The sequence below is a fragment of the Homarus americanus genome, unplaced genomic scaffold (genome assembly GCF_018991925.1).
Source record: "Homarus americanus isolate GMGI-L3 unplaced genomic scaffold, GMGI_Hamer_2.0 scaffold30535, whole genome shotgun sequence".
Lineage (NCBI taxonomy): Eukaryota > Metazoa > Arthropoda > Malacostraca > Decapoda > Nephropidae > Homarus > Homarus americanus.
The window spans coordinates 2,887,637-2,914,223 of record NW_024732440.1 but is presented as its reverse complement, the minus strand read 5'-3'; the positions used below and the strand labels follow the sequence as shown (position 1 = coordinate 2,914,223).

Here is a 26,587-nt window from a genome sequence, read left to right as displayed (position 1 = left end):
AGGCAATGAATCAGTGGACGACAGTATCATAGTGCTACTAACATCTACCGGGGACAAAACTGGTGCACTGTACTCGCTAATGACACCAACCATCATGGTTCCCTCCCTTTGTTTTCTGTTATCCCCACAACAGCACCTAGGCTACAAGACATCCATTTCTAGCCACTGTATAAATGATAAAATTCAACGTTAACTCGCATGCTCTTCCCGTGTTACTGAAAGCTTTTCTTAAACGACCCACTCCCCAATGTCACCAAGACTAATTTATATAATTTTTTTTCATTGTATATTTTCAGCCTTTGGCTGCTATTTGCTTTCAAATAACCGTATATTATGACTAATATTATTAATCAGGAACGCGCATGCGTGCCGTAGTGTCAATAAAGGCTGTAAGAGACTGCTCCTTAAAAGTCGTATTGCTGACGAATTCAGCGAGTCTACTATTCCCAGCCTGTGCAGACAACTATAGTAAGACAGTGGCATCTATTTTTTTTTTTTACTCATTTTTGGGGGATAAAATATCTGGTCCTACCACCCGGTCCCTCTGGTAGAAGTTTTTCAAGTTTGCGCATACGCAATGTGAAGTGTGACGTAGCAGTGACGTCTTTATCACTCCACCTGACTGCAGTGTTGCCAACGTGTCCTATGCCCGCCGTTAAGTGCTCCCGCTCGTTGGAGACGGCGCCGTCACGGCGGCAGTAGGTGACAGTGATGCTGACGACTTTCATCTTGAAGACAAGTCTAAGAAGCAGAAACCTCAGAAGTCAGGGTCTCCAGCAGGGGCTACGGCTCCCTCTCGCACCCCGTCTGGGGCTGTGGAGGGTGACCTCCTGTCATCGGGGTCCCCAAGTGAGCTTACATGTGGCTCAAAGACCGACCCTCCGCCGACGATGGACATAGGGGATTCCCTTTGTCTCCCTGCCCCATCGCGCCTTCGTCGTCTCGCCTTTCCTCGGGACTTGCCTCTGAGCACACGGACGACCTGGTTCTTCCGTCACTGCTCTCCACTTCAGGACTCAACACTTAGCCTCCGCCGAGGTCCTACAGCCGTTATAGTCACCACACAAATGGACGAGACGGTACGCCTCGTGGAGTGGTGGTCCAGCAGGCGTCACGGAAGCGTTGTGTGTGGGGACATCTTGGGAGGTAGTGGATAAGGGTGCGGCTGTCGGGTCTTCTGCATAATGCACAAGAGCGTTGCTCAGGGGATGCGGGGATACCAATCTCCCAAGCAAAGTCATACCCAATGATGATACGGGCAGCAATCACGTCCCTTTTCCGCGACCCTTTCCCATAGACATACGAGAGGTCAGGAAGTTTACGGAGGACATCGTACCAGGTGGGCGGGGAGTCCAGGGGGATGACTGCTTCCCGAGCTTCTCTCTGTTTGCGGCGAATTTGGGTCATAAGTTGTAAAAGTGTTCTACGAACAACGTAGTCAGGTGTGGCCCTGTTACAGCCAGTCTTGGCAAGGTCATCTGCTGCCCTCATTCCCCAAGATACCGACATGACTGGGTATCCATAGGAATGTCACAGGACGGCCTGCTCTCTTACTCTTAGGAGTAATATCGAATTGAATGATTCCTGTTTGTTTAATTTATTTGACAATGCATCATCTTGGGGATATAAAGATTCGTTCTTATTTTGGAATATTGTTTTCCTTCGTTTTTTAACTTATTGGTAAACACTGCTTCTACCGGGTCGAACATTACATCACTGGGTGAGGAAAAATTGTACAGTACTGTACATAGACTGAACAGGATAATATCAGACTCTATCTTTGTTTTTACGCCAAATGATAATTGACATTACCAACCAAACTGTTCTTCAACTTAGCTTAAAGCTCTATGGTTATTTTTTGGGAGCGTTTGGTTTACTAGGTAAGGTCGTATTGTCTTGTGTACTAGCGGGCGTGTAACATCGCCTCAACTATCATTATCCAGCTCAGCTGATTAGTGTCTCTATGCAAGTTTTGCAAGTTTTATTAACTGCCTAACAACTAGGAAATACAAAACAACCAGTAATGTAATTTTATAAACGAAAGTTAACACTTGTGTCATTGGTATTACTTTTTTTTATAAAATAATGTTATTAAACTAGGGTAACTAAAATTAGCCTTTTTTTTTACTGTTCAAAAAAGCATTTTATTGTTCACGTATGTTATTATTTACACAAGATGGTTTAACGTGTTCGCTATTGAGCTTTTTAAGGAGATACTGTCACGTTTAATTAATGTATAATATTTGTTTGTTTCATTATTCTTAAACTTTCTTGTTTCCATTTGTTAATTCAAAGTTAATCATCGATTAGACACTTTGTTCTGTATTACAATAATCATCCAGTTCATCAAGAAGTTAAAAACGTGAAAACTAAATTGCCGATATGTAATTATGTTGATAAGAGACTGCAGTACGTCACAGACCCTCCTAAATTATGGGTTAGTTCTCTACCTTATACACACATGCTGTGCTCACCCGTAACATAACCGAGCTGAATGGGCACAGAGATCAGGCAAAGTTTTCTGCTTCGCCTTGAGTCACATTCATCGGAGGATACGAGAACATCACGAGATACTGACAAGTGAATAAGCCAATAATGAAATTCTTAACACATCTTGAGGATAATATGTAATCAATTTGGTCCCTCCTCAAAACGAGTCCCGAACCATTTGAAATATTTCGTTTATTCCTATAAAAAAAAAGCTTCCACCTGGCAAGAAGAATCTGGTCCTGTAAAGATTCAGAGAGTGGACCTTCTTGTTTTGTTCTATCATGACGTTTGTGTGTTTTTTGTCGCCGGTGCACTGTTTTTTGTTACATAAGAACATAAGAATGGAGGAAGCTGCAGCGGGCCTATTGGCCCATACTGGGCAGTCCCGTTTACACCCAACCCCTATGGCTCATATGAGCATCCAACCTATGTTTGAAGCAATTCAGCGTATTCGAGTTAATGATGATATTTGGTAACTTGTTCCATTTTCCACTACTCTGTTTCCAAACCAGTGTTTACCTATTTCACGCCTAAATCTAAATTTGTCTAATTTAAAACCATTGTTACGAGTTCGCTCCTGGGTGGATAGTTTGAGTACCTTTGTAATGTCCCCTTTGTTTAGCCCTGCCTTCCACTTATACACCTCTATCAGGTCGCCCCTCGCTCTACGTCTCTCAAGGGAGTGCAAATTAAGATGCTTTAACCTGTCTCTATACTCAAGGTTCCTAATGCCCGGGATTAGTCTTGTCATTCTCCTCTGAATTCTTTCCAAGGATTCTATATCCATTCTGTAATACGGTGACCAGAACTGAACTGCGTAATCCAGGTGTGGTCTCACAAGAGCAAGATACAGTTTTAGGATGACCTCGCTAGTCTTGTAACTAACACTCCTTTGTATGAACCCAAGTACTTTATTAGCCTTGTTACGAGCAAAAACACATTGTTTACTTGGCTTAAGGTTGAGGATGACACCTTGCGACGGGCTAGGCAATCCCTTGGCATTATTTCATTCATTGACTTCTTTATTCTCAGTCAGCTCTTCTTAATTGGTGCCTCACTCACATCTCCTTCATGTTTTGAATGAGGATCACTTTATTTTTGTCAATTATTTTACTGAATGAGTTTATTGTGGAGAGCCAAACTTCCTCTCTCTGATTCCAAAATTTACACAACAGATAGTTCAGTTATATTCATTACTTGGTGCCATATATTCCCTTGATAATAATGAAACCCAAGATTATATTTGAAAAGTTTAATGTGTTGCTCGTGTTGTGTGGAATAATGAAGTTCACATTAAAATTTGCCTTATTCGGATTAAAACGGAAAATTTAATAATGAATCAATGTGTTATAAAGCTTTTTAAGAAACATTACACTGTGGTAAATCTTGCAAAATCACTAGAATATTGATTATATTGATAAACTTCTCTCCACATGATTCCTTATTTTTATGGTCCGGAAACAAATGATACGTTATCTTATTAAGTAGGAAAAATACAAGAAATTTGGCCCATTTTGAGCGCTTAGGGTTCTCAGAGGTTATAGAAAGGGGAAATTATAATCATAAGTTCACATTTGTATTGAAGACACTTAACCATTCTCCATAACTCCAGGTGATCACTCGATGACCAAAGTTTTGAAGTATTGTAATTTGTTTTGAAATTTCCCAAATGGTGATATGATCATATGTTCTGAATTTCACCGACTTTGACAATCATGATATATGCGTGAAACTCATGGGGATGCTATAGTAACTTCTTGAAGTCATGTTAAGTTAAGGACCATTAAAAGAAGAAGTTTGTATTACTTATAGGTTCATGTAAGGTTAGTAATAACTTAAGTGTATGTAGGCGAGGCTATGGGCCTCGGGTTGTTAAATATAAACATACAAATCGTTGAAGTTTAGTTTTATTTACAATTTACTTTATTTCCGGCCAAGAGTTTTTAACATTTACAAATAATGGTAGGCAAAATTAGCTTTTAGTGTCTATTATACTGCAGCTGATAAGTTTATTGTTGTTTCTGAGAGCTGAACAAGTCCATATCTCTTAATTTCTCCATGAATTCGACTACTGAAGGCATGACAGCTTCGGCGGCGTAAATCCTCTGAACATCCTCCTTGTTAACTTCTCGGCCCTCAACATCTGCAGTGGCCTTCAGAATCTTCCTTGTGATAGGCAAGAAATCCACAATGATTCTCTGGACATTCTCTGAGTTGGTGGATTGACGATTTCCTACACGTTGTAAGACGTCAGCGATGTCTGGTAGGAGGTCAATGGTCGCCCCGACGATCTTCTGGTGTTCCCCGAGTTCTCCTTCCTCTGGTTGCAAAAGCCCAGTTACCTGGGAGTCTTGGGGCATCGCTACTGCCATTAAGGCACACAGGGCAACACACACGAACATCTGGAGAAAAAAAAATATATACATATATTATTTTAATGTTCTGCTATCACATTTAACAATAAGTTATGATTGAAGTGGAAATGTACAAAGAGGAAAATTGAAGGTGACTTGGAGGAGAAGAATTATTGTTTGACAGGTGTGTGTGTGTGTGTGTGTGTGTGCGCGCGTGTGTGTGTGTGTGCGCGTGCGCGTGCGTGTGTGTGTGTGTGTGTGCGCGTGCGTGCGCGCGCGTGTGCGTGCGTGCGTGTGTTCACTTCTCTTATTATTAGTTCTACCATCTGAATAACGGAGACCTGTAATGTTATCATCCTCCATTCTTGAATTCCAATGGACATTTTTAAATTAAGTTTTGATGATTGACTTATCTGTTGTATTGCCACTTAACGAGACACAATGCTGAGGGAAACTCATTTGGGCACCGTTCGCCTCCCCACAGCGAGGCACTCACCTGCCCACAGCGCGGCACTCACCAGCCCACAACGTGGCACTCACCTGCCCCCAGCGCGGCACTCACCTACCCACAACGTGGCACTCACCTGCCCACAACGTGGCACTCACCTGCCCACAGCGTGGCACTCACCTGCCCACAACGTGGCACTCACCTGCCCACAACGTGGCACTCACCTGCCCACAACGTGGCACTCACCTGCCCACAGCGTGGCACTCACCTGCCCACAGCGTGGCACTCACCTGCCCACAACGTGGCACTCACCTGCCCACAACGTGGCACTCACCTGCCCACAGCGTGGCACTCACCTGCCCACAACGTGGCACCACCTGCCCCCAGCGCGGCACTCACCTGCCCCCAGCGCGGCATTCACCTGCCCCCAGCGCGGCATTCACCAGCCCACAACGTGGCACTCACCTGCCCACAACGTGGCACTCACCTGCCCACAGCGTGGTACTCACCTGCCCACAACGTGGCACTCACCTGCCCCCAGCGCGGCACTCACCTGCCCACAACGTGGCACTCACCTGCCCACAGCGTGGCACTCACCTGCCCACAACGTGGCACTCACCTGCCCACAACGTGGCACCTGCCCACCGTGGCACTCACCTGCCCACAGCGTGGCACTCACCTGCCCACAGCGTGGCACTCACCTGCCCTCAACGTGGAAACACTCGTATTGAGACATGTAGTGTGATACTCACTCACCTGGATATACATCTTGTGTTAAGAGTCAGCAGTGAAGTGAAATTACCACATGCATCTGCACTTATATACTCGTACCTGCCCCCTGTCTCCTCCCTCAGTGACGTAGGTATAAGGTCGCGTCCTAAGTTGAGTGAACACTCATGGAGTGTGACTTCTCGATTTTGTCCTTACTCCTAGAATTTGGTCCTGCTAAAACCGTCCATTATCAAGATGGAAACCGGATTTAAATCCATCAAATTAATCCACTTTTGCATTATTATTTATCGGGTGAATTGATGTTACTTCTCTTAAATCATGGAAATATATTTACTCGTGAAAATAAAAAAGAGAAATGCACGCACAAAGAAGTATCGAATGGGTGTATTATTTAATACAGAGATTATTGCTCATTCGTTATTAAGGATAAATGAAGCTTAAGAGGTTAATGTAAATGGGTTTGAATATCTTTAATTTAAATTTTGATCAAAATTCTGGGGATTTATGCCAGTTAAATCCGAATAAAGTTTCACTTAAAACTGAATCAATGTATTCAATAATCACCTCTGAGTGGCGGATATCAAACCCGGACCACCACGAATGATAGGCAGGAAGCTTATTCACTGGACCACGATGGGCTAAAAAGCTAACCCACCTTAACTCTATTGTAGCTCAACGTTCCCTGCACGCCGCTGTGACCCTTGAGGGGTTGGGTTCAGCTCGCCCACTCTCGGGTACCACACAGTTTTTAATGTACATAGGTAGGTCGCTATAAACAATAATCACCTTTGCCCCAATACTTCAAGGCTGTGTTACCCCAGTGTAAAAACAGGGCAAAACTAAAGTACCTCTTTTGTTTCAATTTGCATGATGACTAAGGACCCACTTACGAAAAACTTGAACCGAAAGGACGAAGGGGGTCAATTAAGGCGCCTCCCTAAGGATGGCAAGGCGTGTATCAAGTCTGTCGTTCTCATAACCTTTTGACTATCTTGTTTTATTGTAAATGTGAAAGAAGCAAAGAGTTCAATATATTGACCTTACAGTATTTAACTAATGACAATAGTTAATCTACATAAGCATTTAACGTTGCAATGAATTTTGTAATCAAAGAATTATAGTACTTTGGAATAACATGAGTTTAAACCAACATAAATGTCGTAGTCTTTGGAACTGCATAAGTCAACCAGATGATCTTATTAAAAAGTAAACCTTGCAAATGGTGCAAATAAAACTGGTTCTACAACTGTAGAGATCTTGGAACATCTCCAATTCACAGACAATCTGAGCAGCACAGTTGGTGGCTAAGGCGTCCCCAGTTCACCACACCGTAAATACCTACCTTTACAACTGAGGAAATGTAGATAATCGAGTGCAATGCTGTCCATGCTACCACCTTGTGTACCGAGGGTTTAATGGATATTTTATTCAAGACAAAAGCGGGACCTGCTCCGCCATCCCCGACCTCTGAGCTAAACTAAAGAATTTTATTGCGGGTGCGGCGTACTTGCTTCGGCAGTACATACTGTATACTAAAATTGGAACGATACAGAGAAGATTAGCATGGCCCCCCTTGCGCGGGTGCGGAGAGCACCTGCCAACCCCTACAAAGACCCGGCATTGTATTTTTGTACTAATGCCATGAAAAAGAGATACAAAATGAAAAGTTATTAAAGAAATGCTGGGCGATTTGTTATTATTATTATTATTATTATTATTTTATGAACACACGTTTATCCTCTGTGATTTGGGAAGATGTAGTACACACTGCCTGACTGCTGCAGCTTAAGCTGATGGACAATTCTTTAAATGATTTTATATGATTTTCAAACTAACGACGAAATGTCGAACATAATATATTATAATAATTATATGATAGAAGGCGTGTTTTGGCAACGACAGGATGCAACAGAGTATCTTATTAAGCTTAATGAACCTTAGACAGTACATGTCTTGAATAATGATAACATTTCGAAAAGAAGAATTACAAACTGTAGGAGTTTCCAACTTGGTTTAATATAAAATAATATTTATGTGATCAATAAGACAAATTCAGCAGCAATTTATATGTAAATACTAGCAGGTTGTATTATTACCGTATTATTATTATTATTATTATTATTATTATTAGACCACTAGACCACCTTATGATGAAAATCAGACATATTATGTTTGTCTTATTTTTTTTCTTAGCCTCGAGTAATGATCAATATGTACTAAGGGTAAATGTTAAGTTTAGGGGCGCCACTTTATTAATAAAGTTGCTCTTGATAACAAAGGTAACCATATTTTTTTTGGCTATAGCCAGCCTTTTGAATTGCATAGAAACCATTTTATCAGAAAAAAGGTAAATATGACATGCAAAGTAATTAGGTTAAGATCTCGTGTACATGTTGTTCAGTAACATCACACCTTCAGGCTCTGATAGCATTACGATACATAACAACTGGGAGCCACCAAGTCACCATCTCTGACTGTTATGAGGTGCCCTGAGCATTTGTCACCGTATGTATATGTCATTTCACTCCCTGTGTTGGATACTGAATGGCGGTGGGTGAAGACACGCATACCTACCCTCCCGAGACATCACGAGTTGTACGTATAATTGTGAAAGTCATCGGACCCACCCTATCAGGTACCTTTTTTAGCTACTGTACACCTCCAGGTCTTGGGTGTGACTGGCGCAGATAAAGTGAATGATGTTTTAAATTAGTTTAACAAATTTATTGACAAAGCTTGGATTACAGTTTGCCTATTCTGAGTAATTCAGTCAGGTCTTGACACTGAGGGTGGTATCAGTTCTCACTGCCACGCAGGACAGAGGTTCATACACAAAGAAATACATCATATTCATTAACAGCTACCTAGGGGATTTCAATGTACATCACAGAAAGTGGCTTGGCTCTGCAAGGGATGACCCAGGTGGAGCTGAGGCACTCTCTTTTTCCTTACTTAATGATTTGGAACAAATAATCAAACACCCTACACGCGTTCCTGATCGACACGATCAACTTGCTAACATTCTTGATCTTTGTTTTACCTCTAACCCTTCACACTATTCATACTCAATTTTTGCCCCTTTAGGGTCTTCTGATCACAACCTTAATTCTATTAAATCAAACTGGGCACGACCACCTCCCCCACCCCCTCTAAACGTCAACTATGGCACTATCGGAGGGCAAGCTGACAATCCTTGCGAGAATTCTTCACCGACTTTCCTTGGGATGAATGTTGCTTTTCCACTCGGGACGCCTCGGTATGTGCTGACAGCATTGCTGGGGTTATACAGGGCGGTATGAGTGCATTTATTCCATCTTCTACCAAAACTTTCACATTACAATCATGGTTTGATCGCTCCTGCTCTCTTGCTTGCAGGGTGAGAGATAGGGCATATCGAGCTATGAAATTATCTCCTTCTCCTATTACCCACACCTCTTTCATTACTTCTAGGAATCGTTGTAAGGCTATTCTTCGTAGGACCAAGCGGAATTTTATTAAAAGAAAGACCGCTGTCCTGACTAATTCCTCCTCTAGTAAATCCTTCTGGTCCTTAACTGAAAACATCTGTAAGAACTTCTGCACACCTTCTTTTCCTCCCCTCTTCCGCCCCAATGACTCTATAGCCAACTCTCCCCCTGACAAAGCCAACCTCTTTGGCACCTTATTCTCCTCTAATTCCACCTTAGACGATTCCCACTCTATCCCTCCTACCCCTGCACCTCCTACTGAACCTATGCACTTTCCTATAATCTCCACTCGCAGGGTTGCCGGTGTGTTATCCAGGTTGGATGTGAGTAAGGCGCATGGACCGGACGGAATACCCCCTCGTGCTCTGAGGGAGTGTGCTGAAGCCCTGGCCCCTGTGCTTGCTCGCCTCTTTCGCCTTTGCCTCAAAACCCAAACTTTTCCTTCTTCTTGGAAGCATGCCTTGGTTCAGCCCATCCCGAAGAAGGGTGACCATTCTAATCCCTCTAACTATCGCCCCATTGCCCTAACTTCATCCCTCTCTAAGATTTTCGAAACTATCTTGAACTCCCATTTTCTCCGTCACCTTGAACGCCTTTCTCTTTTGTCGGATCACCAGTATGGCTTTCGCCAGGCAAGATCTACTGGTGATCTGCTCTCCTACTGCACCCATCTTTGGTCATCCTCTCTTAGGGATTATGGGGAAACTTTTGTCGTGGCTCTCGACATCTCCAAAGCATTTGACAGAGTATGGCACAAGTATTTGCTATCTAAACTTCCCAGGCTCCGTTGTGGGTCGTTTGACCTGTGCCCGGGTGGGCTAATTCCCGTAAAAAAAAAAAAAAAAGAGAAGCTAACGCGTTAGCTCTTCTGTATGCGTAGACGCTGCTTTTGACTTGTGCTCATGGCACATTCAGAGGGAAAAGCTAATACCTCGATCAGGCGCTAGCCTTAAGCGGCCCAAATAGCTAACAACCAATCAGCGATTTCCCCCACAAAATTATCACTACCGAACAATGCCATATGGTCAAGAGACAACGGGTCTTAAATATCGAATTGAAAAAAGAAGTAAAACACGCTCAGTTCGCCTTATCTGACCAATGACAAACTTATGAGAGAATTAGATTTTTCAAAATTCATTCCAAATAAATTAATCTTGAAATAATTTTGAATGCTTCATGAAAAAGTAAGGAATATATTAGAAGTTTAGACAAAATTATACTTCGTTAATAGTAGACGTGGCTGTCTCAATCAGTCAAGTATATCTCCGTCTTGGCCAACCAGAGCCAAATCTTTCAAGTCTTCTGGGTTTGACTTTCTTAGGATATAGAGTTCTTTATGACTTGTATATGGAGCCATCATCATCACCACCATCATCATCATCATCATCATAATCATCATCACAACCGTAACATTGGAAAGTCGCGGTGTTCAAGGCAACGAGGTCTATACAGCTTTCCACACTTCATCACCATTTCTCTGTGCAGATGTTAAAAGGTTATCATGCTGACAATTTTGATTTCTTTTAATGTTATTATTAAGGACATGTTCCCTGACACTGTACCTGGAGCTAAGATTATTTGGGGTGTTTTTCTTTCAAGATTTGCAAATTCTTGGAAACTAATAGCAAATATTTTGTCAGTGTTATGGGAACTTTTTTATGTGAAGGGTATTTCCTGTCACCTCTTGTTTCTAATGTATCTTTCTTTCTACAGTGAATGAGTTTATCGGTTCATGTTAAGGGAACACGGAGGTATTTACATTGTCTAGAGTAGAGATTTAAAGCCAGATGCTGCTGTAGCACATCTCGACGTCTCAGATATCTACCTTTCTATTATGTGAGAGAGAGAGAGAGAGAGAGAGAGAGAGAGAGAGAGAGAGAGAGAGTCACATTCATCGGAGGATACGAGAACATCACGAGATACTGACAAGTGAATAAGCCAATAATGAAATTCTTAACACATCTTGAGGATAATATGTAATCAATTTGGTCCCTCCTCAAAACGAGTCCCGAACCATTTGAAATATTTCGTTTATTCCTATAAAAAAAAAGCTTCCACCTGGCAAGAAGAATCTGGTCCTGTAAAGATTCAGAGAGTGGACCTTCTTGTTTTGTTCTATCATGACGTTTGTGTGTTTTTTGTCGCCGGTGCACTGTTTTTTGTTACATAAGAACATAAGAATGGAGGAAGCTGCAGCGGGCCTATTGGCCCATACTGGGCAGTCCCGTTTACACCCAACCCCTATTGCTCATATGAGCATCCAACCTATGTTTGAAGCAATTCAGCGTATTCGAGTTAATGATGATATTTGGTAACTTGTTCCATTATCCACTACTCTGTTTCCAAACCAGTGTTTACCTATTTCACGCCTAAATCTAAATTTGTCTAATTTAAAACCATTGTTACGAGTTCGCTCCTGGGTGGATAGTTTGAGTACCTTTGTAATGTCCCCTTTGTTTAGCCCTGCCTTCCACTTATACACCTCTATCAGGTCGCCCCTCGCTCTACGTCTCTCAAGGGAGTGCAAATTAAGATGCTTTAACCTGTCTCTATACTCAAGGTTCCTAATGCCCGGGATTAGTCTTGTCATTCTCCTCTGAATTCTTTCCAAGGATTCTATATCCATTCTGTAATACGGTGACCAGAACTGAACTGCGTAATCCAGGTGTGGTCTCACAAGAGCAAGATACAGTTTTAGGATGACCTCGCTAGTCTTGTAACTAACACTCCTTTGTATGAACCCAAGTACTTTATTAGCCTTGTTACGAGCAAAAACACATTGTTTACTTGGCTTAAGGTTGAGGATGACACCTTGCGACGGGCTAGGCAATCCCTTGGCATTATTTCATTCATTGACTTCTTTATTCTCAGTCAGCTCTTCTTAATTGGTGCCTCACTCACATCTCCTTCATGTTTTGAATGAGGATCACTTTATTTTTGTCAATTATTTTACTGAATGAGTTTATTGTGGAGAGCCAAACTTCCTCTCTCTGATTCCAAAATTTACACAACAGATAGTTCAGTTATATTCATTACTTGGTGCCATATATTCCCTTGATAATAATGAAACCCAAGATTATATTTGAAAAGTTTAATGTGTTGCTCGTGTTGTGTGGAATAATGAAGTTCACATTAAAATTTGCCTTATTCGGATTAAAACGGAAAATTTAATAATGAATCAATGTGTTATAAAGCTTTTTAAGAAACATTACACTGTGGTAAATCTTGCAAAATCACTAGAATATTGATTATATTGATAAACTTCTCTCCACATGATTCCTTATTTTTATGGTCCGGAAACAAATGATACGTTATCTTATTAAGTAGGAAAAATACAAGAAATTTGGCCCATTTTGAGCGCTTAGGGTTCTCAGAGGTTATAGAAAGGGGAAATTATAATCATAAGTTCACATTTGTATTGAAGACACTTAACCATTCTCCATAACTCCAGGTGATCACTCGATGACCAAAGTTTTGAAGTATTGTAATTTGTTTTGAAATTTCCCAAATGGTGATATGATCATATGTTCTGAATTTCACCGACTTTGACAATCATGATATATGCGTGAAACTCATGGGGATGCTATAGTAACTTCTTGAAGTCATGTTAAGTTAAGGACCATTAAAAGAAGAAGTTTGTATTACTTATAGGTTCATGTAAGGTTAGTAATAACTTAAGTGTATGTAGGCGAGGCTATGGGCCTCGGGTTGTTAAATATAAACATACAAATCGTTGAAGTTTAGTTTTATTTACAATTTACTTTATTTCCGGCCAAGAGTTTTTAACATTTACAAATAATGGTAGGCAAAATTAGCTTTTAGTGTCTATTATACTGCAGCTGATAAGTTTATTGTTGTTTCTGAGAGCTGAACAAGTCCATATCTCTTAATTTCTCCATGAATTCGACTACTGAAGGCATGACAGCTTCGGCGGCGTAAATCCTCTGAACATCCTCCTTGTTAACTTCTCGGCCCTCAACATCTGCAGTGGCCTTCAGAATCTTCCTTGTGATAGGCAAGAAATCCACAATGATTCTCTGGACATTCTCTGAGTTGGTGGATTGACGATTTCCTACACGTTGTAAGACGTCAGCGATGTCTGGTAGGAGGTCAATGGTCGCCCCGACGATCTTCTGGTGTTCCCCGAGTTCTCCTTCCTCTGGTTGCAAAAGCCCAGTTACCTGGGAGTCTTGGGGCATCGCTACTGCCATTAAGGCACACAGGGCAACACACACGAACATCTGGAGAAAAAAAAATATATACATATATTATTTTAATGTTCTGCTATCACATTTAACAATAAGTTATGATTGAAGTGGAAATGTACAAAGAGGAAAATTGAAGGTGACTTGGAGGAGAAGAATTATTGTTTGACAGGTGTGTGTGTGTGTGTGCGCGCGTGTGTGTGTGTGTGTGCGCGTGCGCGTGCGTGTGTGTGTGTGTGTGTGCGCGTGCGTGCGCGCGCGTGTGCGTGCGTGCGTGTGTTCACTTCTCTTATTATTAGTTCTACCATCTGAATAACGGAGACCTGTAATGTTATCATCCTCCATTCTTGAATTCCAATGGACATTTTTAAATTAAGTTTTGATGATTGACTTATCTGTTGTATTGCCACTTAACGAGACACAATGCTGAGGGAAACTCATTTGGGCACCGTTCGCCTCCCCACAGCGAGGCACTCACCTGCCCACAGCGCGGCACTCACCAGCCCACAACGTGGCACTCACCTGCCCCCAGCGCGGCACTCACCTACCCACAACGTGGCACTCACCTGCCCACAACGTGGCACTCACCTGCCCACAGCGTGGCACTCACCTGCCCACAACGTGGCACTCACCTGCCCACAACGTGGCACTCACCTGCCCACAACGTGGCACTCACCTGCCCACAGCGTGGCACTCACCTGCCCACAGCGTGGCACTCACCTGCCCACAACGTGGCACTCACCTGCCCACAACGTGGCACTCACCTGCCCACAGCGTGGCACTCACCTGCCCACAACGTGGCGCTCACCTGCACTCACCTGCCCCCAGCGCGGCACTCACCTGCCCCCAGCGCGGCATTCACCTGCCCCCAGCGCGGCATTCACCAGCCCACAACGTGGCACTCACCTGCCCACAACGTGGCACTCACCTGCCCACAGCGTGGTACTCACCTGCCCACAACGTGGCACTCACCTGCCCCCAGCGCGGCACTCACCTGCCCACAACGTGGCACTCACCTGCCCACAGCGTGGCACTCACCTGCCCACAACGTGGCACTCACCTGCCCACAACGTGGCACTCACCTGCCCACCGCGTGGCACTCACCTGCCCACAGCGTGGCACTCACCTGCCCACAGCGTGGCACTCACCTGCCCTCAACGTGGAAACACTCGTATTGAGACATGTAGTGTGATACTCACTCACCTGGATATACATCTTGTGTTAAGAGTCAGCAGTGAAGTGAAATTACCACATGCATCTGCACTTATATACTCGTACCTGCCCCCTGTCTCCTCCCTCAGTGACGTAGGTATAAGGTCGCGTCCTAAGTTGAGTGAACACTCATGGAGTGTGACTTCTCGATTTTGTCCTTACTCCTAGAATTTGGTCCTGCTAAAACCGTCCATTATCAAGATGGAAACCGGATTTAAATCCATCAAATTAATCCACTTTTGCATTATTATTTATCGGGTGAATTGATGTTACTTCTCTTAAATCATGGAAATATATTTACTCGTGAAAATAAAAAAGAGAAATGCACGCACAAAGAAGTATCGAATGGGTGTATTATTTAATACAGAGATTATTGCTCATTCGTTATTAAGGATAAATGAAGCTTAAGAGGTTAATGTAAATGGGTTTGAATATCTTTAATTTAAATTTTGATCAAAATTCTGGGGATTTATGCCAGTTAAATCCGAATAAAGTTTCACTTAAAACTGAATCAATGTATTCAATAATCACCTCTGAGTGGCGGATATCAAACCCGGACCACCACGAATGATAGGCAGGAAGCTTATTCACTGGACCACGATGGGCTAAAAAGCTAACCCACCTTAACTCTATTGTAGCTCAACGTTCCCTGCACGCCGCTGTGACCCTTGAGGGGTTGGGTTCAGCTCGCCCACTCTCGGGTACCACACAGTTTTTAATGTACATAGGTAGGTCGCTATAAACAATAATCACCTTTGCCCCAATACTTCAAGGCTGTGTTACCCCAGTGTAAAAACAGGGCAAAACTAAAGTACCTCTTTTGTTTCAATTTGCATGATGACTAAGGACCCACTTACGAAAAACTTGAACCGAAAGGACGAAGGGGGTCAATTAAGGCGCCTCCCTAAGGATGGCAAGGCGTGTATCAAGTCTGTCGTTCTCATAACCTTTTGACTATCTTGTTTTATTGTAAATGTGAAAGAAGCAAAGAGTTCAATATATTGACCTTACAGTATTTAACTAATGACAATAGTTAATCTACATAAGCATTTAACGTTGCAATGAATTTTGTAATCAAAGAATTATAGTACTTTGGAATAACATGAGTTTAAACCAACATAAATGTCGTAGTCTTTGGAACTGCATAAGTCAACCAGATGATCTTATTAAAAAGTAAACCTTGCAAATGGTGCAAATAAAACTGGTTCTACAACTGTAGAGATCTTGGAACATCTCCAATTCACAGACAATCTGAGCAGCACAGTTGGTGGCTAAGGCGTCCCCAGTTCACCACACCGTAAATACCTACCTTTACAACTGAGGAAATGTAGATAATCGAGTGCAATGCTGTCCATGCTACCACCTTGTGTACCGAGGGTTTAATGGATATATTATTCAAGACAAAAGCGGGACCTGCTCCGCCATCCCCGACCTCTGAGCTAAACTAAAGAATTTTATTGCGGGTGCGGCGTACTTGCTTCGGCAGTACATACTGTATACTAAAATTGGAACGATACAGAGAAGATTAGCATGGCCCCCCTTGCGCGGGTGCGGAGAGCACCTGCCAACCCCTACAAAGACCCGGCATTGTATTTTTGTACTAATGCCATGAAAAAGAGATACAAAATGAAAAGTTATTAAAGAAATGCTGGGCGATTTGTTATTATTATTATTATTATTATTATTTTATGAACACACGTTTATCCTCTGTGATTTGGGAAGATGTAGTACACACTGCCTGACTGCTGCAGCTTAAGCTGATGGACAATTCTTTAAATGATTTTATATGATTTTCAAACTAACGACGAAATGTCGAACATAATATATTATAATAATTATATGATAGAAGGCGTGTTTTGGCAACGACAGGATGCAACAGAGTATCTTATTAAGCTTAATGAACCTTAGACAGTACATGTCTTGAATAATGATAACATTTCGAAAAGAAGAATTACAAACTGTAGGAGTTTCCAACTTGGTTTAATATAAAATAATATTTATGTGATCAATAAGACAAATTCAGCAGCAATTTATATGTAAATACTAGCAGGTTGTATTATTACCGTATTATTATTATTATTATTATTATTATTATTATTATTATTATTAGACCACTAGACCACCTTATGATGAAAATCAGACATATTATGTTTGTCTTATTTTTTTTCTTAGCCTCGAGTAATGATCAATATGTACTAAGGGTAAATGTTAAGTTTAGGGGCGCCACTTTATTAATAAAGTTGCTCTTGATAACAAAGGTAACCATATTTTTTTTGGCTATAGCCAGCCTTTTGAATTGCATAGAAACCATTTTATCAGAAAAAAGGTAAATATGACATGCAAAGTAATTAGGTTAAGATCTCGTGTACATGTTGTTCAGTAACATCACACCTTCAGGCTCTGATAGCATTACGATACATAACAACTGGGAGCCACCAAGTCACCATCTCTGACTGTTATGAGGTGCCCTGAGCATTTGTCACCGTATGTATATGTCATTTCACTCCCTGTGTTGGATACTGAATGGCGGTGGGTGAAGACACGCATACCTACCCTCCCGAGACATCACGAGTTGTACGTATAATTGTGAAAGTCATCGGACCCACCCTATCAGGTACCTTTTTTAGCTACTGTACACCTCCAGGTCTTGGGTGTGACTGGCGCAGATAAAGTGAATGATGTTTTAAATTAGTTTAACAAATTTATTGACAAAGCTTGGATTACAGTTTGCCTATTCTGAGTAATTCAGTCAGGTCTTGACACTGAGGGTGGTATCAGTTCTCACTGCCACGCAGGACAGAGGTTCATACACAAAGAAATACATCATATTCATTAACAGCTACCTAGGGGATTTCAATGTACATCACAGAAAGTGGCTTGGCTCTGCAAGGGATGACCCAGGTGGAGCTGAGGCACTCTCTTTTTCCTTACTTAATGATTTGGAACAAATAATCAAACACCCTACACGCGTTCCTGATCGACACGATCAACTTGCTAACATTCTTGATCTTTGTTTTACCTCTAACCCTTCACACTATTCATACTCAATTTTTGCCCCTTTAGGGTCTTCTGATCACAACCTTAATTCTATTAAATCAAACTGGGCACGACCACCTCCCCCACCCCCTCTAAACGTCAACTATGGCACTATCGGAGGGCAAGCTGACAATCCTTGCGAGAATTCTTCACCGACTTTCCTTGGGATGAATGTTGCTTTTCCACTCGGGACGCCTCGGTATGTGCTGACAGCATTGCTGGGGTTATACAGGGCGGTATGAGTGCATTTATTCCATCTTCTACCAAAACTTTCACATTACAATCATGGTTTGATCGCTCCTGCTCTCTTGCTTGCAGGGTGAGAGATAGGGCATATCGAGCTATGAAATTATCTCCTTCTCCTATTACCCACACCTCTTTCATTACTTCTAGGAATCGTTGTAAGGCTATTCTTCGTAGGACCAAGCGGAATTTTATTAAAAGAAAGACCGCTGTCCTGACTAATTCCTCCTCTAGTAAATCCTTCTGGTCCTTAACTGAAAACATCTGTAAGAACTTCTGCACACCTTCTTTTCCTCCCCTCTTCCGCCCCAATGACTCTATAGCCAACTCTCCCCCTGACAAAGCCAACCTCTTTGGCACCTTATTCTCCTCTAATTCCACCTTAGACGATTCCCACTCTATCCCTCCTACCCCTGCACCTCCTACTGAACCTATGCACTTTCCTATAATCTCCACTCGCAGGGTTGCCGGTGTGTTATCCAGGTTGGATGTGAGTAAGGCGCATGGACCGGACGGAATACCCCCTCGTGCTCTGAGGGAGTGTGCTGAAGCCCTGGCCCCTGTGCTTGCTCGCCTCTTTCGCCTTTGCCTCAAAACCCAAACTTTTCCTTCTTCTTGGAAGCATGCCTTGGTTCAGCCCATCCCGAAGAAGGGTGACCATTCTAATCCCTCTAACTATCGCCCCATTGCCCTAACTTCATCCCTCTCTAAGATTTTCGAAACTATCTTGAACTCCCATTTTCTCCGTCACCTTGAACGCCTTTCTCTTTTGTCGGATCACCAGTATGGCTTTCGCCAGGCAAGATCTACTGGTGATCTGCTCTCCTACTGCACCCATCTTTGGTCATCCTCTCTTAGGGATTATGGGGAAACTTTTGTCGTGGCTCTCGACATCTCCAAAGCATTTGACAGAGTATGGCTCCGTTGTGGGTCGTTTGACCTGTGCCCGGGTGGGCTAATTCCCGTAAAAAAAAAAAAAAAAGAGAAGCTAACGCGTTAGCTCTTCTGTATGCGTAGACGCTGCTTTTGACTTGTGCTCATGGCACATTCAGAGGGAAAAGCTAATACCTCGATCAGGCGCTAGCCTTAAGCGGCCCAAATAGCTAACAACCAATCAGCGATTTCCCCCACAAAATTATCACTACCGAACAATGCCATATGGTCAAGAGACAACGGGTCTTAAATATCGAATTGAAAAAAGAAGTAAAACACGCTCAGTTCGCCTTATCTGACCAATGACAAACTTATGAGAGAATTAGATTTTTCAAAATTCATTCCAAATAAATTAATCTTGAAATAATTTTGAATGCTTCATGAAAAAGTAAGGAATATATTAGAAGTTTAGACAAAATTATACTTCGTTAATAGTAGACGTGGCTGTCTCAATCAGTCAAGTATATCTCCGTCTTGGCCAACCAGAGCCAAATCTTTCAAGTCTTCTGGGTTTGACTTTCTTAGGATATAGAGTTCTTTATGACTTGTATATGGAGCCATCATCATCACCACCATCATCATCATCATCATCATAATCATCATCACAACCGTAACATTGGAAAGTCGCGGTGTTCAAGGCAACGAGGTCTATACAGCTTTCCACACTTCATCACCATTTCTCTGTGCAGATGTTAAAAGGTTATCATGCTGACAATTTTGATTTCTTTTAATGTTATTATTAAGGACATGTTCCCTGACACTGTACCTGGAGCTAAGATTATTTGGGGTGTTTTTCTTTCAAGATTTGCAAATTCTTGGAAACTAATAGCAAATATTTTGTCAGTGTTATGGGAACTTTTTTATGTGAAGGGTATTTCCTGTCACCTCTTGTTTCTAATGTATCTTTCTTTCTACAGTGAATGAGTTTATCGGTTCATGTTAAGGGAACACGGAGGTATTTACATTGTCTAGAGTAGAGATTTAAAGCCAGATGCTGCTGTAGCACATCTCGACGTCTCAGATATCTACCTTTCTATTATGTGAGAGAGAGAGAGAGAGAGAGAGAGAGAGAGAGAGAGAGAGAGAGAGAGAGAGAGAGAGAGAGAGAGAGAGAGACGGTGGTGAATGCCGTATTTGGTAATGCAATAGGCTGACATGCAAGGAGGCAGGGTAGGACCAAGCTAAGCATAGGGTGAAGCTCCATTATGCACGCTGTTACAACACGCAAGCCACAATCAATAAGGCAGCCGAACATGTAAAAAACTCAACAAATTGCTTTATATTCTCAAGTCCACCATCACACCCTTTGATCAAGACATACATAATTTTCAAGTTATTTTTCCGGGCTTAAAATGTATAAGCCATAATTTTGACAACACACTCACTCGACGGAGCAAAGTATCATGTAGTCCATGGATGTCTGGTGTTGAAATCTGAATTACATAGCCGCCACTCGGTGGGTGAAATAAATTAGACTGTTAGTCAACTCCACACCTTCAGTCGAGGTTACTCATAGTCTCAATCTATGTACTGCAGTAATCCACATCATCAGTTTTCCTATGTTAGGTCTCATTAACTATAATCACACTTATTCTTCCACAGAACTTTATACACTTTTTTTTTTATAAATTCTTGATATTAATATTGTGATAAATATTGTGAAAGTTCTTGGCTCTTAATTAGACAACACCGTCGTATGTATTCTTACATCAATTAATACCACAGGTTGACACTTGAGTGACTGACCTCTCCTGCTGCGAACGTTTCTTGTGATGTTAAGACTCAGAAGTGAAACGAACTCGTTTTTGTAGATAAATAATGTCTTAGTGGCAGACCCAGCATGGGTTTGCAAATTAGTGTTAAAGTATAGTAACACTTTCTGCTGGAGCTTGGATTCCTGACTAGTGAGGTATTGCTTGTATACAGGTATTGAGGTCCGCGTATATATACAGTAAATATTTCTTACCATGATGGCCATCTACAGTATACCTTCTCGTGTTGCTCCGGAGTTCAGAAGCGTGGAGCGGTCAAAAGTCTGAAGATGGCTCATTACATATTCGTCTTTAAGAGATTGGGTTGTAAAAACTCACCCAATGACGAAACAAAACACTGAATTTGTTAATGAAGATGAGTAGTGAAGAAGATGGTGGGTGTAGTGAAGAAGGCGAGTAGTGAAGGGGAAGGTGGAGAAGGGGAATAATACCTTGAAGTGAAAGTTAATGAAAGAGAAAATGGGAGGAGGTGAGGAAAGGTGGTTGTGTAAGTGATAATGGGAGGGGGAGGAGAAGGTGTTGGCCATTTGAGAATAAGGAGAAAGCTGTAGGTATATGAGAGACAAGCTGAAGAGTTGTGTGGAAGATGTATATAAAGTTATGTGGAAGAAATTGCGTGGACGAATTATGTGGATGAAATATGTGGATAAATTATTAAGGCATTCAATGTGACCATGAAAATGATTTGAGTTACATTAGATCCACCTGTTATACCTAGTCCTTATAAGCACCCAAACTGGTATACAAATGTCATGAGAAAGAGGAGAATTACACTAATCTTAAATCATTATGTCTACAGTATGTTGTTTGACGCGTTGTGTTCACTGTCTCACCGTGTCTTGTCTGTCGTATGATCATTTAATTCCTAACCTTTCAAAATATGAGAAATTTCTTGTGTTTTAGTAATGTATCGTAAACGTAACAAGAATATTATCCTCGTATATGGGATAAAGATTGTTCCATAAATGTAAAGCCATGCTGGATTATTTTGCTGGTGATAGAAATAATCTAAGAAACGATAGAAATAATGAAGGAAATCATATTGCGAAAGCTCGGGTAGATTCAGGGTATCACGTTGGGAAGAAGCTGCAGGTCAAGTGGTTGTCTCCCTAATAAGTTTCAATTGATCTTAATCTATGTATTAGGATTAGAGCACATTGGAATGGGCCGCGTCCTGGTGGTTAGCTGAGGTGATGTGAGGGTCTATTAGGGCGAGACAGAATGGAAAGGTTAATGAATAATGAAAGAAGAGGATAAATAAGGATTAGAGAAGGATTTTATTTATTCAAGACTTGAAGAGGATAGTGAAGGAAAGAAGGAAGGAAGGGAGGAAGGAAGGATAATTGGAGATAAAAGCCTTGGAGGAAACAATGAAGGAAGGGTGATAATGAAGATATAGGATGAAGGACGTTATCTTAGTCGAAAAATATACATTATGCAGCAGATGAAGATAATATTTGAAAGAATGACTGAATGTTAAAGACAAAAGAGTAACAAAAAAAAAATTGTGTTTACGATGGATAAACTGGGAGGTTTGGGGGAGAGTTTACTGGTCACTGAGAAGCCACAGGGAAAGGCCAGAACCTGTACCATGATTAACAGGTGTTATTAATAAGTTATTTTGAGACGGAAAATGTATGAAATAAGCGCCGGTTTCCTGATGTTCCATGAGTGAATACAGGAGGACCGTGAACTAGGCATATAATCCAGTCTTCATGTAGGTCACATACAGTACACCTCCATGACTTAGATCAGTTCCAGTCATGACCATCTAAACCGCGGCTCAGCTCATACATTTCATACATTCCAGTAATCATCGTTCAGCCACAGCCCACTAACCATCTTTCCCAGCTACGACCACAAAGGGCCCCGTCAATTGATAGCGGGTTTACTTCATAACATGGGCGGATTCGGTCAGAATTTCCTGAATGTAGCAATGAAATATGTTTGGCCGCCTCATACGATTTTAATTACCAGCATTATATATTGGAAACACGGCTAAAGAATGATGATTGAAATTACATTTTCATTGAATGAACTCTTGGCATAAAATATGTAACATTATCATCATTCAAATGTCAGCATCGCCTTAGTTGGGCTGAGTTCGTTCCAAGAAATAGAAATCTCATCAACAAACGACGGGTATTCAGCAAAAAAGCTGTTATAAAAAACTGGATAGGAGGCGATGTTCCCCACGAAACTAATCCTTGTTACAAAAGTCAAAACCGACATCAAAGTTGACCTAATGTGGGATATATTATGGACCTCGTTGGTCTTATAATATTATTACATCTCTTCAACAACAAAGGTTTGAAGTGCATAATAAGTTTAGTAATTACACTGGTCCATCAACAATTGTAATTATGAGAGATAGAACTCCCTGTATATGTGGACGTAGAAGTACTCTGGAGTGTAAAAGCCTTCATCACCCAGGGCTCCAGCCTCCCTTCATCACTCAGGGCTCCAGCCTCCCTTCATTACTTAGGGCTCCAGCTTCCTTTCATCACCCAGGGCTCCAGTCTCCCTTCATCACCCAGGGCTCCAGTCTCCCTTCATCACCCAGAGCTCCAGCCTTCCTTCATCACCCAGGACTCCAGCCTCCCTTCATCACCCAGGGCTCCAGCCTCCCTTCATCACCCAGGGCTCCAGCCTCCCTTCATCACCCAGGGCTCCTGCTTCCATTCATCACCCAGGGCTCCAGCCTCCCTTCATCACCCAGGATTCCAGCTTCCCTTCATCACCCAGGGCTCCAGCTTCCATTCATCACCCAGGGCTCCAGCCTTCCTTCATCACCCAGGACTACTCACTGAATCAGCTGAGAATGGAAATTTACTTCGTGATTAGTTTTAAAGTCTTAGAAATAGTCACCCAAAAAGAAACTTGTAAGACTTAATTTTAAATGGAGATCACAACTGTAATGAATAATGAAAACTGAAATAAAGGTGAAGATGTACAACTTGCATGAATGGTAGAGCGTACACCAATAATTCCACGTAATATCGGTATCTCACCAGCAGGAAAGACGTTACTAACACCCACTACCTGAGAGGGCTGGACACGCTCCAAACGTGGCTATTTGAATGTTACCGGTCAGTATACACGCCCATGCTCTCTGGTGCGCTTACTTCACAAATATCATTCTCAACTTAATTGGACTATAATATTATATGATACAAACCCAGCTACTACACCACGCCGACCTCTTAACTCTTCACAAGGTTCCCCGTTTCTGAGCGTCTTCTGATGACTGACACGACTGAGAAACTCATAAAATTTTTCCCTCAAGGAGATGTGAATACGGTGTTAGTCTACCTGGCGGGAATCTTTCCGAAGTAGTTTGTAATGAATTCAAAGAAAAAATTGGAGATTTCAAATATTCATACCAAGACAAGAGTGACTCATCAGTACGTCATAATGTGATGTATCGGGACTAACATACATAGTTAACCACAGATTGTGTCTGTAGAATAACACATTTAATAACTTTGCTACATTCTGTACACCGCAAGACTCTGTCCGCTTCTTTGATTGTCCTGACCAAGCATTGAAGACTTCATGTATACTGTAGGGTCCATATTATTCCTCAGATCACGCTCAGCTTTTCCATTGTAACCAATTCCTTACGTAGAATCCTGAAAAAAATATCCTTATTATAAAGTGTCAATAAATCTTTGCATTATTTTCAATACTTGGCGGCTCCTTATAACAGAAAACTAAAACCTTGAAAGTTGTTGAACTATTTTTTTTTTGCTTTTTTTGTTACAAAGTCAAATATTATGTTAGGTACAGTGAGACACTACTCAGCATGACTGGCAGTTTACAAGGAAAAGTTCACGATGTGTATTGAGTTCAGCCATTCCTTATCTGTGTGTTACCCAAACGAGAGAAACTAGGTACAGTACGCTGTAGGTCGTAAGAGCCTTTCTAATTGGGTATATTCTTAACCGATAATCTCACCCCTTAATTTACTATCTATCTATTTTTTTACACGAATTTCTCAACTAGCCCTTTGATTACCACATTTCTGAAGAATAATCACCTTATATTTTTGTACAACCACTGCCTCAGTCTTATACTTAGGTATGTTACCCTCATTCCAAGCCTTCAGAAATATATTACACTCATCAGCCATGGAGGTCTGGTGTTAATTATTACAGAAAAGCTGACATAGTTCAACCTCTAAGACGATAGCTTTAGTTTGCGAAAAAAGTTGCTGGAATGTTACGTGTGGTCAGTATCATTGTATTGTATGGGTGAGAGGTTGTAGACAGTTAGTTAAGCGCAGGAGACTGAAGGAATGTTGTCACATCCTAATTAAACAATTCCCTTATACGCTGAAGTCGAAGATGCTCGTAACTTTAATCCACGTATACTCAGTATTCGTCGACACTACAGAGGGAAGACCCCACAAGCAGCTGTCATAGTTAAATGAAAGGGGAGGGAGTGCCCAACCACTGTTGAGGCCCACCCAGTCCTCCCTCCACTGTATGCAGAACCCTATCACCTCGGGCCTGCTTTTTGTGTCATCTGCTCCCATTGGGGTCACACCTTCACCGCCTGCTGCCAACGTGATCGTCCCAGATGTCGCTTCTGTTCACATAACCATCACTCCTCAGTCTGTGCCCCCCAAAAAAAAAACCCACCTTAATGGGGATGGTGTGGGCTATGTTGTTGACCCCAGGTGTTGTAATTGTGGTGGCTGGCACTGCTGACTCACGGCAATGCCCCAAACGTCCGCCTGTCCCAGGAGAAAAGCCTCCCCGAAGGCTGCGTCAACCTCAACCTCCCCCCCAGCCTACCGGGCCGCATCCCTCTGCGTCCCCTCTGTCTCCAGCAACGCCTTCTTCAACAACATCTGCCCCTGCCTGGCCTCACCTGGCTGCAACACAGCAGTCCTGGCCGTCTCCTAACTCAACTACTACTGGGCCTCCTCCCCGTCTCTACTCTGACTCTGTCAGGCCTTGTGCTCCCACCGGTGCCCCCCACAACCCCCCTCCGGTGACGCGACACAGATCATATCCCTCTTACACGAATTTACCAACCGTGTTGAAAGACTCTTTGATATACTCTGTACCGCCATCTCCAACCTACGCAGATTACCCCTGCCTCTAATTGCTACCCAGTCACCCCCCTCTTCTGATTTGACACAAGCTGGTAGTCCCTCCTGTGTGCTCCTCTTGCTCACGGCCTACTCCACCGCCGCCTGGCATCACTGCTGGCGTGGCACCTACCGAGCCTGCCCCGGTGTGCCCGGCTGCCCCTGTCCACCCACAGTAATGCCGCGCCTGCTCATGGACCTGAGGACACCACCCCCGGCTCCCCGTCCCCCACCGGCATGCCGGCACCTGGGACCCAGCCACTCCAGTTTTCCACATCAATTGACCACCATGAGGACATGCTAGTAACCTACGTATCTATGCCAAGAAGGACGTTTACTACCAACCTCTCGACGTCCCCTTTGAAGCCGACACTACCGACATACACTCCATCACAATCACACTAAAAGGTATGTCCCTCAATATTGTCAATGCCTATGGCCTGGCACTTGACATTATTAGGGACCTGCCACGCTTTGCCATAAACAGGTAAATTGTATCCGGGAATTTTCCCCCCACACACTCATCATTGTCACTTTATGTAACTTGCTGACAAAGCCCATGACCCTTCAGGCTTTTACGCCCTTAATGCATGAGTC

General features: G+C 42.4%; 2 protein-coding genes and 2 pseudogenes across 2 annotated transcripts; 2 read left to right on the top strand and 2 right to left on the bottom strand.

Annotated features, from left to right (window-relative positions):
* Nucleotides 1-4,381: 4,381 nt before the first annotated feature.
* Nucleotides 4,382-6,149, bottom strand: LOC121868763. Its single transcript, XM_042369648.1, has 2 exons — nucleotides 6,049-6,149; nucleotides 4,382-4,892 (listed from the first exon to the last, which is right to left on the bottom strand). Exons 1-2 carry the CDS (start codon nucleotides 6,058-6,060, stop codon nucleotides 4,500-4,502), a joined length of 405 nt encoding a protein of 134 aa, XP_042225582.1. The 5' UTR covers nucleotides 6,061-6,149; the 3' UTR covers nucleotides 4,382-4,499.
* Nucleotides 6,150-7,541: 1,392 nt separating this feature from the next.
* On the top strand, nucleotides 7,542-7,595 carry LOC121868867 (annotated as a pseudogene).
* Nucleotides 7,596-13,221: 5,626 nt separating this feature from the next.
* On the bottom strand, nucleotides 13,222-15,000 carry LOC121868762. Its single transcript, XM_042369647.1, has 2 exons — nucleotides 14,900-15,000; nucleotides 13,222-13,732 (listed from the first exon to the last, which is right to left on the bottom strand). The coding sequence occupies exons 1-2, from the start codon at nucleotides 14,909-14,911 to the stop codon at nucleotides 13,340-13,342; spliced, it is 405 nt and encodes a 134-aa protein (XP_042225581.1). The 5' UTR covers nucleotides 14,912-15,000; the 3' UTR covers nucleotides 13,222-13,339.
* Nucleotides 15,001-16,392: 1,392 nt separating this feature from the next.
* Nucleotides 16,393-16,446, top strand: LOC121868868 (annotated as a pseudogene).
* The last annotated feature ends 10,141 nt before the right edge of the window (nucleotides 16,447-26,587 follow it).